We start from the raw sequence: 13,541 nt of genomic DNA, 5'->3' as shown, positions 1-13,541 counted from the left end.
CAAGCTCTGGTAAAGGTCATGAATTTCATTTTTTGTACATACAAGACTAGTTTGAGACCATAAAGGGAGCCCTGCAGTGACTGAAAAGCAGTCTGGAGCTCTTCAACAGCCTGAACCAGTGAAGGAGCACATGAATATATGACTGTATCATCTGCATATAGATGCAACTTTGCTGGTTGCATCCCATTTCCCGAATCCTTAATAAAAATTGAGAACAACACAGGAGCTAAAACGGAACACTGGGGCCCACCTCTATTAATCTCAAGAAAGCTAGACTTGTGATTGTCAGTATATACACATTGTGTTCTGTCAGAAAGATCGTTCCTAAACCAATTTACTGCCCCTTCACTGAGACCAATGTTACTGAGTCTAGCTAGCAACAACTCATGGTCAACTGAATCAAAAGCCTTTGATAAATCAACAAACAGAGCAGCACAATGTTGCTTTTATTAAGTGTATTTATGATGTCATTTGCCACTGCCATAGCTGCAGTTGTGGTGCTGTGCCCCGACCTAAAGCCAGACTGAACCCCGCTCAGTATGTTCTTTTAAATAAAGACGTTTTTTAACTGTGAGTTCACTAGGGATTCATAGACTTTGGCCAGGATAGGGAGTTTGGAGATAGGACGATAGTTATTAGTATCTGAGGGATCTCCACCCTTTAGCAGTGGGAGGACAAAAGCTGATTTCCAAATGCTGGGTATGGAATTGTTCAACAGACTTAAGTTGAAAGTGTGATCCACAGGTTCAGTAATAATAGCAGCTTCTACCTTTAAGAGGTAGGGATCCAGGTTATCTGGACCTGCAGACTTTTTAATGTCTATTGCCTTTAGTGCTTTAAAGACCTCAGCATAAGAAACAGGCTCAAAGGTAAAATGGTTCACGAGGGCCTATTTCATAAACTCAGCAAAAAAAGAACCGTCCCTTTTTCAGGACCCTGTCTTTCAAAGATAATTCGTAAAAATCCAAATAACTTCACAGATCTTCATTGTAAAGGGTTTAAACACTGTTTCCCAAGCGTGTTCAATGAACCATAAACAATTAATGCACCTGCACCTGTGGAACGGTCATTAAGACACTAACAGCTTACAGACGGTAAGCAATTAAGGTTACAGTTATGAAAACTTAGGACACTAAAGAGGCCTTTGTACTGACTCTGAAAAACACCAAAAGAAAGATGCCCAGGGTCCCTGCTCATCTGCGTAAACGTGCCTTAGGCATGCTGCAAGGAAGCATGAGGACTGCAGATGTGGCCAAGGCAATAAATTGCGATGTCAATACTGTGAGACGCCTAAGACAGAGCTACAAGAAGACAGGACGGACAGCTGATCGTCCTTGCAGTGGCAGACCACGTGTAACAACACCTGCACAGGATCGGTACATCCGAACATCACACCTGCGGGACAGGTACAGGATGGCAACAACTGCCTGAGTTACATCAGGAACACACAAACCCTCCATCAGTGCTCAGACTGTCCGCATTAGGATGAGAGAGGCTGGACTGAGGGCTTGTAGGCCTGTTGTAAGGCAGGTCCTCACCAGACATCACCGGCAACAACGTCGCCGATGGGCACAAACCCACCGTCGCTGGACCAGACAGGACTGACAAAAAGTGCTCTTCACTGACGAGTCGCGGTTTTGTCTCACCAGGGGTGATGGTCGGATTCACGTTTATCGTCGAAGGAATGAGTGTTACACCGAGGCCTGTACTCTGGAGCGGGATCAATTTGGATGTGGAGGGTCCGTCATGGTCTGGGGCGGTGTGTCACAGCATCATCGGACTGAGCTTGTTGTCATTGCAATCAATCTCAACGATGTGCGTTACAGGGAAAACATCCTCCTCCCTCATGTGGTACCCTTCCTGCAGGCTCATCCTGACATGACCCTCCAGCATGACAATGCCACCAGCCATACTGCTCGTTCTGTGCGTGATTTCCTGCAAGACAGGAATATCAGTGTTCTGCCATGGCCAGCGAAGAGCCCGGATCTCAATCCCATTGAGCACGTCTGGGACCTGTTGGATTGGAGGGTGAGGGCTAGGGCCATTCCCCCCAGAAATGTCCGGGAACTTGCAGGTGCCTTGGTGGAAGAGTGGGGTAACATCTCACAGCAAGAACTGGCAAATCTGGTGGAGTTCATGAGGAGGAGATGCACTGCAGTACTTAATGCAGTTGGTGGCCAAACCAGATACTGACTGTTATTTTTGATTTCGACCCCCCCTTTGTTCAGGGACACATTATTCAATTTCTGTTAGTCACATGACTGTGGAAGTTGTTCAGTTTATGTCTCAGTTGTTGAATTTGTTATGTTCATTCAAATATTTACACATGTTAAGTTTGCTGGAAATAAATGTAGTTGACAGTGAGAGGATGTTTATTTTTTTGCTGAGTTTAGTTTACTGTAACAGAGCTTACATTAGAGGGCTGGGCACCACCATTATCAAACACTGAACCAGCAGATATGAAGTGCTTGTTAAAAACCGCTACAATATCGGCTACATCCTTTACATTTAAGAGGTTTTATAAACATTCCTAGGAGGACTCACAGCTGTAATCGATGCCAAAGGTGTTTCTAACATGTATTGACTCAGAGAGATGAGTACTTATGCAACGACTATATTTTAGTTATTACATTTTGATAAATATTTTTATTTTAAATTGAATTTTTCTTCCACATTGGCATTACAGAGTATTTTGTGTAGACTTGACAAACAATGACAATTAAATCAATTTTAAAACCTCTTAAATGTAAAGTCCCCATATTTGGGGACCCTATTAGATTTTTTTATTCAATTCAGTCTTGTATGAGAATGGTAGTCCCTATCTGCAAAAGCAGTGTGTCTGTGGAAAGCTGAGTATCTTGGCTATTGATTGGTGCCTTCAAATCTTTTGTATGACTTACTACCATATATGGGCATACGAATATATCAGGGCAGGCCGATAACCTCATTTCAAGATGGCTGCTACCAACATTCCTTAGCGTTGTGAAGCATAAACAAAATAAACACGGAATACGTTGATACACACTGAAAGCCAGGACTCCACAGATCATGAGGATATATTATTTGTCTGCCTGTGACCTACCATTATTGATCACCAGCCCAAAATGTTTATTTTACACAACATTTTCATCAAACAGCAAACATCTTACAAGGTAAGCTTCGATTTGGTCTGTGTTTGAGCTATAGGTATCAAATGAATCCTTAGGTTGTTAGGAACAAATCTAGCCTATTGCCAATGTTATCTGATGATGTATGACTTAATGGTAACATCGAATGTCCACCGAGTGACTAAAATATGTTGCCTGCTTACGCGCTGTAGGCATCCATATCCCCTGTATGTCACCCGACACCACCACAATGTTTGAGAGAAGTTGGTGATGTAGAAATGTTGTTTTTATAGTGAACAATAACTACTTTTAGGCACATCCAGTGTGCAAAAACAATGCAATTACCACATTTGGAAACTTTGGAGAGGTTGAAAGTACACTTGAATGTACTCTGGATACCCCATAACACCACCACAATGTTTGAGTGAGGTTGATATGGTAGAAATGTTGTTTTTATACTGAACAAATAGCATTTAGGAATTGCAAATATGTAATAGCACTGGAATGATCTAATTTACAGACATATGTAACTTTGGAGAGGTATAGGGACACTTGGAAACGTCCCGTGACCACACCTGACACCACTTACTAAAACATCTGCCCATTTCCAGTTGTTAGGTCTATCAGGCCCATTTTTCTCTGATATTGTTCACATGTTGTGGAATCCATCTGATGTGTTTCCAGCTCTAGTCATCAATAATTCACTTATTGCTTGTCAATGAAAGATGACTTTCAAAATAAAAAATAACAAAAAAAACTGTTATTTTGTGTGTGCTTGATCTTGTGTATTCTGAACTATGTAACTCTGAACTTCTGATCATTTCCTCATAATCTTCCAGGTGTCTTCTTTCCAAATATACCAAGCATTTGCATGACAGAATCATGTAATTACACATGAATAGCAGTTACTTTTGGTAATGTCTATTTAAGCAGAAATCTACATTTTGCCATTACATTTATTAATCCCACTTTTTAACCCAATAAAATGTGAAGAAATCCAAGGGGTCAGAATACTTTTTCAAGGCAATGTATATCCAAAACCTATGGTAACATGGCATGACAACTATCATACATTAGGAGTTAGCAAGACAGCTTAAACAAATCTAGGACCAGGCTAGAGCATTTCTACAACCTGCACCTGCTACCTCCACCAGCATCAACCTAGGAGTATTAGGGAAGAACCAGTTCAGCTGCTTCTCTGCCAGTTGATATTCACCTGCCTGTCCGTGTGTGTGTGTGTGTGTGTGTGTGTGTGTGTGTGTGTGTGTGTGTGTGTGTGTGTGTGTGTGTGTGTGTGTGTGTGTGTCTCATACTCTTCATCCTCAAATTCAAGTAGCTCCTCATCAAAAGCATCTTCCTCCAAGAAGTCCATGACCTTATGGTCCTCCTCATCATGTTGCAGGCCTTCCTCAGCGATGATAGTCTTGTAAACCCAACCTTAGGCAAAAGCAGTGACTAGGGTCTAGTTTCAATAATGGACTATTTCGGCATAGATAAACTACATCACTGCCAGTGGAGGCTCCTCGGAGGAGGCAGGGTAAGACCATCTTCCTCAGTGAATTTCATAAAAATACAAAAACATGAAAAAAGTTATCCTTTTTAGCTAAAACTATTGTAAATATATTCACGTCACCAAATAATTGATTAAAACACACTATATTGCAATAAAGGTCTACAATAGCCTCAACAGCATTCTGTAGAGTAGCACCATGGTGTAGCCAGAGGACAGCTAGTTTCCATCCTTCATTGGGTAGATTGACTTCAATACAAAACCTAAGAGGCTTATGGTTCTCACCCCCTCCATAGACTTACACAGTAATTATGACAACTTCTGGAGGACGTCCTCCAACCTATCAGAGCTCTACCAGCATGAACTGACATGTTGTTCAGACAATCAAAGGATCAGAGAATCAATTTAGTACTGAAAGCATAAGCTACAGCTAGCTAGCACTGTAGTGCACAAAATGTGATGCGTAGTTGACTCAAAGAGAGAGAAAGACAATAGTTGAACAGTTTTGAACAAATGTATTTATTTAAAAATGAAGGAGAAGCAAGTGAGAGAGAGAGCTATATTTAGTTGTATTTTTTCACTTTCACTTAGCTAGAAAATGCAGCTAGCTAGTTTAGCCTAATCAAACACCCGGCTCAAACAGAGAGGGATGCTATGTTAGCTAGCTGCCTATGACTATCCAACACTGGAACTTTTCCGAGTCAAGGTAAGCTTTTGGTTTTATTAATGTATTTCTACTGGGGCCCATTGGTGTAGGTGCTAAACTGCTTTCTGCCTGCTGTACACTGTACTGCATGATTGTAGCAGCTTTACTAACACATTAGTTCTAGTAGCTATGACGTTAATATGCTGACAACGATGTAGGCTGTGTGTAGTGGTTAGCGGTTATGATATGAAGGTTTGGGTTGGAAAGTTTTTTTTGTCTGGTCACAGACAGCTGAAGTCAGACAGAAGTCCACAAGCAAAGGGAAAAAGTGAGAGAAGGAGAGTGCGTAGATGCGAAAAGTAATTACATTGATCAAAGGGATCATGCTGTTTGTATGTGGCTGCTATGAAAGTGAACTGTGTTTGCGTTTGATCAGAGGTGTATTCATTCCGCCGATTCTGTTGAGAAACATTTTGCAAACGGAACGAAACGGAGAAAAACATACAGTACCTGAATTTGTCCAATAGAAACTCTCGTTTGCAACTGTTGAACTAATGATTACACCCGAGATCAGCTAGATGCAGGCAAGAGTGTACAAGGTAGTATTACATTTGTCAATGTCTGTCATCTTGATTACTCAAATTTCTCTCGACCTGTGCGCCTATGTTGTGAACTTTGATTTATAGGCTAGGTTGTAGCAACCTCATGGTGGGTATAAGAAAAAGAAATTGTATCATGTAGTAAACTAAACCTATCAATGTTACATTGAGCTGGGTGAATGGAATATGAATGACAGTCATCCATTATGCTGCAATAGAAATAAGGCCATGCTCATCTAAAACGTCACCAACCGCCACTGTTCACTGCCTACATAAAAAAATATATATATATTTTTCAATACATCTGGGGACTCCCAATAAATCACGATGCAGACATGCCAGAACGTTGCGATTCAAAACCACAGTTTGCAGGCAAAACCTTTGCAGTGGTTTTAGTTAAGCTAGGTGATGCAAACAAGCACTTGCGAAAAGATAAACTCTGTGATCTCCATCTTGCTAGCTACTATTTTGTATTTTATTCAAGCGGTTAAAGTAGTAACGTAGGCAGTGACGTAGTTCCTCTATGCCAAAAGAGTCCATCATTGAAACCACACCCTAGTCACTGATTTTGCAAAGTGTCGGATTTACGAGACTACAGCGACTACCTTTTAAGAAAGGAGTTAATGGAAGGGAATTGTATCTACAAGTTACAGTATCAACCTGTTTCCAAGGTGACAAAGTTACTTTTTACAAAGTACACTTTTTTTATGCTGAGCAACAAATTCTAGAAAAATTGCCTGTTGATTGCTACAACTGTACTAAAATTCACCAGCTAAAAAACTGTCACAAAGGTTGCCTGCCCTGTACTCAACCTGCTTCCAGCCAAACCAAGCACGGGCAATGCAGACACAAGATACAGTGGCTTACGAAAGTATTACACCCCTTGGCATTTTTCCTATTTTGTTGCCTTACAACCTGGAATTAAAATGTATTTTTTTTTTTTTTTTTGGGGGGGGGGGGGTGTATCATTTGATTTACACAACATGCCTACCACTTTGAGGATGCAAAATATTTTTTATTGTGAAACAAATAAGAAATAAGACCAAAAAAAAACAGAAAACTTGATCGTGCATAACTATTCACCCACCCAAAGTCAGTAGAGCCACCTTTTGCAGCAATTACAGCTGCAAGTCTTGGGGTATGTCTCTATAAGCTTGGCACATCTAGCCACTGGGATTTTTGTCCATTCTTCAAGGCAAAACTGCTCCAGCTCCTTCAAGTTGGATGGGTTCCGCTGGTGTACAGCAATCTTTAAGTCATACCACAGATTCTCAATTGTATTGAGGTCTGGGCTTTGACTAGGCCATTCCAAGACATTTCAATGATTCCCCTTAAACCACTCGAGTGTAGCTTTAGCAGTATGCTTAGGGCCATTGTGCTGCTTGAAGGTGGACAAATCCTCAAATCTCTGGAAGACTGAAACAGGTTTCCCTCAAGAAAGCGGCATCCAACATTCCTTCAATTCTGACCAGTTTCCCAGTCTCTGCAGATGAAAGACATCCCCACAGCATGACGCTGCCACCACCATGCTTCATTGTGGGGATGCTTTTCTCAGGGTGATGAGAGGTGTTGGGTTTGCGCCAGACATAGCACTTTCCTTGATGGCCAAAAAGCTCAATTGTAGTCTCATCTGACCAGAGTACCTTCTTCCATATGTTTGGGGAGTCTCCCACATGCCTTTTGGCGAATACCAAACGTGTTTGCAAATTTTTTTCTTTAAGCAATGCCTTTAATCTGGCCACTCTTCCATAAAGTCCAGCTCTGTGGAGTGTACAGCTTAAAGTGGTCCTATGGACAGATACTCCAATCTCCGCTGTGGAACTTTGCAGTTCCTTCAGGGCTATCTTTGGTCTCTTCGTTGCCTCTCTGATTAATGCCCTCATTGCCTGGTCCGTGAGTTTTGGTGGGCGGCCCTCTCTTGGCAGGTTTGTTGTGGTGCCATATTCTTTCAATGTTTTAATCATGGATTTAATGGTGCTCTGTGGGATGTTCAAAGTTTCTGATATTTTTTTAGAATCCAACCCTGATCTGTACTTCTCCACAACTTTGTCCCTGACCTGTTTGGAAAGCTCCTTGGTCTTCATGGTGCCGCTTGCTTGGTGGTGCCCCTTGCTTAGTGGTGTTGCAGACTCTGGGGCCTTTCAGAACAGGTGTATATATAATGAGATCATGTGACAGATCATGTGACACTTAGTTAAATAAAGTCCACCTGTGTGCAATCTAATTATGTGACTTCTGAAGGTAATTGGTTGCACCAGATCTTATTTAGTGGCTTCATAGCAAAGGGGGTGAATACATATGCGCACACCACTTTTCAGTTTTTTATTTCTTTTTCTTTTTTGAAACAAGTTATTTTTTTCATTTCACTTCACCAATTTGGACTATTTTGTGTACGTCCATTACATGAAATCCAAATAAAAATCAATTTAAATTACAGGTTGTAATGCAACAAAATAGGAAAAACGCCAAGGGGGATGAATACTTTTGCAAGGCACTGTAACTAGCTAGATTTGACAAACATTTAACGCCATAATAACCAGCTAGCTGGATGTGAATGGTATTCATCTAGCTAGCCACCTAGTTGAATATGCAAACAACGTCCTTAACTAATTGTGTAACGTTAATCAAAACTAGCTAGCTAGCCAATTTAGCTAATAAAATCCAGTTTGTACCACTGACTCATGTGATTTGATTAGCATTAGAACCACAGTGAATATTTTTGGCAGGGAACATAAAAAAGGTACAATAATGACCATGATGAGTGTTACGTACACCTCTAGAGAAGAAAGTAAATGTCAAAGCTCCCTCTCCTAACTTACCTGCCTACCCACTACTTACCTAACTTAGCACCACCTGGTGCGCTAACCAAAATACAGGGGGTGGTCCGCCCAGGTCTTACCTAGTGTGCATAGACAGTGAATACTACGGTTATGTATGCCCACGGGCCTCTTGCCTAAGCACTCCCTAGGTGCTTCCCCCTGGGAACAAATGAATAATACAAACAATGTCAATAATCCAAAAAAACTGTGTCCTATTGACAAACACAGGACATACTAATAAGCTCTCTCTCAGCAACAACCCACATAGGATCATACCAATCAGCTCTCTCAGCAACAACTACAGAACATAGCCATCATCTCTCGCTCAGCAACAACCAACACAGGACACACTAATCATCCTCAGCTCTTTCTAAGAAACAACCAACATAGGCTATCACCCTCAGCTCTCTCCTAACAAAGGAACACTGGCTTTTCTAGCTTCTGAAGGAGTCTGTAATTACAGACAGCTGTATCCTTTGACGAGAGGGCGGGGTCAGCTCCAATTAGCAATGGGGCCGACCAATCAGCTGCTTGGGGGAATTTCAGGAATCCATCCTGAAACACACACATAACAAAACCACAACACAGAAACTGGGGAACGTAACAATGATTATCTAAGCTTATATAACGCATGTGCAATCAACGTTAACCTACAGCTGCCGGTCAGCTAGCTAGCTAGCTAACCAATATGCTGCTGACTATCTAGCTAACAATATAGCTAGCAAAGCAAATGACTTCATACAGGTGAACATAAAATGTATGCACATGTAGCTAGCCACTGTACCATAACGTTAGTCTCTTACCTGTGTATGGATGAATGATTCATGGCAGAAGTCTGAAAGTGAAACATTCTCACTCAGCATTAACTTTTTTCAGACTTTCGTGATTGAGCACTGTGTCGTCGATGGACCAGGTGAATTCAGGGCAACACATTATTGAAATACGTTGTTTCATTTTGCATGTTGTCCATGATGAAAATATGAGTAATCCAAAGATCTGTCATTATTCAAATACCCACACTATAACGTGTAGCTAGCTAGCTATTAGCCTAGGGCAGGACATGTTTTTTTTTACAGAAGAAGCCACTCTCTCGTTCTAGCGTAGGAGGGTACGTATGCAAATACAATATGAATATTCAAATACAACATTAATGATCATTTGTCCATTAAAATCAGATCGCCGTGTGACATGCAGCGGCCAAAAACTCCATCCCACCCAAACAGACTAAAATTCCAGGCGATTTTTTTCACGTAAATCTCGTTTTTGACTGCACTGGGCCTTTAATTAAGGAAAACAATGTTGGAAATAAACATCATTATGTTGCTGTCCAGAGTCACATTTATTTATTTTCCAAGCTATAGACATCGTTACAGTTGTTGGTTAGCTCGCTAGCAGATTTGAGCCATAGACGTGACATCAGTCAAAACAAGACATGGTATCAAGAACAAGATAAAACTAGCTGAAACGAGTCACCTACCATTCCCCACATGGCAGCTTCTTGTCATTGTTGATTGCTATCTGGCCATCCAGAATCACAACACACGGACTGATGCCCCATTGAATCGCGCGCATCGTTTTCGTGATGTTGTCAGCTAACCAGTCTATAGCACACAATATTTTACATACAGCAGGTTTTTAAAGGACCAAAGAGTTTGGTCTGCTTTGTGTTTTCATTTTTGCCATGGAAATTCGAGTATCACAATATTCCGAGACTGGCATTGTCACAAACCTGTCCAGTACACTGTTAACGGAAAACTGTAAATTATATGGTTTTTTATATGTTTTTTTTTTTTGTATTATAATCAGTACAAAACTTTTTACTGCAGCATACTGTAAAGGATGGGGCATTGTGAGAAAAGGTTGTAGGCGGGGAAATAATTGTTGTATTTTGAATGATACTGTAATTCCATCCCACAGAATATTTTTATTTTACCAGGCAAGTCAGTTAAGAACAAATTCTTATTTTCAATGACAGCGGGTTAACTGCCTTGTTCAGGGGCAGAATGACTGATTTTTACCTTGTCAGCTCAGGGATTTGATCTTGCAACCCTTTCAGTTACTAGTCCAATTCTCTAACCATTAGGCTACCTGCAGGCCCAGAATACAGTACTGTACTGTATTTTTGGAGCAAAAAAAATATTTTGACTACTAGTGAGGGCATGGTATTGTTGTTTCTGTCTCATTAACATACATATTAACATAGGAGTGCCTTGTAAGAAGCTATATTTGTTGCACCCGTGAGTGAGAATGCTGTACCAATTTAACTACTATGTGGTTATAATGCCCCACCAATTAAACATGTTTAGGGGAAAGATTGGAGTAGCAGCAAGTCCTGACCCTTAAATGGTTGAGCATTTTTCTATATCCTTTTGGTCTGTTTTGCTGTGTAGTCGCTGCCAGTTTGGAAGCCTTTAAGGCCTTTAGCAGTGCAAGTGATATAAAACACAAAATATTCATTAATATGCTCTAATGTTTCTAAACACTTTACTTACCAGCCAACCTGCTTGCACCAATCCCTTGTAGTTACAGTAAAATACTGTGAAATACAAACCCCTCCCCTCAACGATTTTAATTAATTAATTCATCCATTCATTCATTCAATAATTAATTCATTCCGATTATGGTGGCATTTACTTTTTTTACAGTATAATACAGTACGTTTTATGGCTTTGTACTGTGTCATTACACAGTACTTACTTTAATACGGTATTTATATTAGGCTCCTGAGTGGGCTCCCGAGTGGTGCAGCAGTCTAAGGCACTGCATCTCAGTGTAAGAGGTATCACTACAGTGCCTGGTTCGAATCCAGGCGATATCACATCTGGCCGTGATTGGGAGTCCCATAGGGCGGTGCACAATTGGCCCAGCGTCGTCTGGGTTTGGCTGGGGTAGGCTGTCATTGTAAATAAAAATGTGTTCTTAACTGACTTGCCTAGTTAAATAAAAGTTAAAAAATGATATTGAAGTTGGTGTGCTGTAATATGAAATACAGAATCTTACTTGCCACCGAGCTGCCTGTAAGCTACTGTCAAAGTCACGATAACCGCTTTACAGTGTATGTAAATGAGTCTTGTTAATGGTGTGACTGTAATGTCTCTTGGAGCTGGGCACAGAAACAACAACAAAGCAGGCACCCCGCCTCTCATTTCGTAAACAGCTAAGGGATGGGGCTGGAAAAATGTAACCACTCTCAAATTCAAAAACACAACTATGGATGAAAGGACTGACCAACCATTAGATCAAATGTATAGTTTTAACCATGTTTTGAGGATATACAGTGTTTGTTTACATTTACAGTGTTTACAAAGATAGGAGTAAAACAAGCTTATATTTTGGATTCTGATGGGGTTAGACAGCTAAAGAAATGTATAAGTGATATTCTTCAAGAATCAATGGGTATGCCTATATATCATTAATTTAAAAGGATGGAGCAATCACAGATTTTCCCTTTGAGGAACCTATGTGACAGTGCAACTGGTCACTGACTAGTTTTGTTGTAATTGAAATATGCCTTTCCTGGATCTACTGTCTTTCCAACCCCAGATGAGTGTTTGAATTGTGCATGTGTGGTTGGCTCTGTTCTAATAATGACTTATGTACCATTCCAAACCCAGAGGGCAGACAACTAGTTTCACGAGATACTATATATATATATATATATATATATATATATAGGAAGCTTTTTAAAAAGTAATTCAAATTAATTTGTCACTGTTGTGAGTGTATTATTTACAGTGGTCTTACCTTCTGTTGTCGTCTGGCCATGTCAGTGGGTTGCTTGGCATTAAAAGGGTAGGCAATGCAGCGCATCACAAAGACATAGAGCTGGAGCCTCTTCTTTCGCTCTTCCTCCTCCCTCTGCATCTTTTCCAGATCATCTTTTTCCTTCTCGCTTGCCGCCGAGGGGCTGGGGCTGGACGGACAAGTGCTGCTTCCCCGGCTCGAGGGCTGGAGCCCACCAGAACTCTCGGTGGTCCGGCTGGGTGACACCCGTGCTCCCCCGGTCTTTGGTGCCATCACCTCTTTGCCTTCTTCTTCCACTATCTCATCCGCTTCCTCCTCACTGGAAGATGGGTCCAACATGTTGTTGGTCTTGGGTGGAGACTATCTAGACAGGGGAGGAAGCGTAGACCGATGTGTCTCAGTGCCACGGGAGGTTTTTATCGAAGAACGACTGCGTTCAGAGACAGGCTATCTGTGTTGCGTTGGCAACGCCAGTGGGGTAAAAAGTAGAAAAAATCCAGATAAACTATATTTAAAACAGGAAATTTCAGTTGAGGAGAGGAATTACGAAAGCGCGTTGATGTTGAACGAGAGTAGCTAGTCAAACTGTTCGCACAAAAAGCTATTGAAAAATTGTAGTTGCTTAGGTTACCCGTTTTCAGCGTTTTAACTCTCCAGTCGCCGTCGGGGATTTGCCAGGATGCTATCTATGAGAACGGGAAGGAGTCGGATGAAAGATAGAAAGAACGAACAACCATCGACTTTCACTTATTTTCCTGATGCGATTTGTCAATAGAAAACTATCGATGGCCGCTTCCTGCTAAGCAACGCGCAGATTGGGGAGATGCCACTGGAAGATACCGGGAATTGACCGTCGTTCTGAATCAGAAAGCAAATTATAGCGGGGGGTGGAGGTGCAGTTGACGCTGTTGCTGCGACAACCGATTCACTCCATCCACCTGATGATCTGAGACTCGGATGTGCATCTCCAACGGAGATTTCACCAAATAACCCTATTTCAACATCATTATTTCTTTATTCATCCTATTCCGATTTAAATCCGACAATATCATTGATCCACGGTATCCATTTATCCCTAACACGTGCAATAGTCAGGCTAGAAGTGCATGATTTCAT

The 13,541-nt window shown here is 41.2% G+C and overlaps 1 protein-coding gene across 6 annotated transcripts in view; it reads right to left on the bottom strand.

Moving 5' to 3' along the window:
• LOC106582941 (calcium-dependent secretion activator 1) overlaps positions 1–13,500 on the bottom strand; it is a 184,478-nt gene extending 170,978 nt beyond the window's left edge. For 3 of the 6 annotated variants that reach the window (XM_045705179.2, XM_082967425.1, XM_045705182.2), the window contains exon 1: positions 12,426–13,498. In XM_045705179.2, coding sequence (XP_045561135.2) covers positions 12,426–12,764 — 339 coding nt within the window. In that variant the 5' untranslated portion in view covers positions 12,765–13,498. Of the gene's footprint in view, positions 1–12,425 lie in introns of all 6 variants that reach the window. The other 3 variants (XM_045705168.2, XM_082967426.1, XM_082967427.1) reach the window with 2 other exon arrangements.
• Between the last annotated feature and the right edge of the window lie 41 nt (positions 13,501–13,541).

Source organism: Salmo salar, chromosome 22 (genome assembly GCF_965601325.2).
Source record: "Salmo salar chromosome 22, fSalSal1, whole genome shotgun sequence".
NCBI lineage: Eukaryota > Metazoa > Chordata > Actinopteri > Salmoniformes > Salmonidae > Salmo > Salmo salar.
The sequence above is the reverse complement of the archived record's forward strand: the minus strand, read 5'-3'. Positions and strand labels throughout refer to the sequence as shown.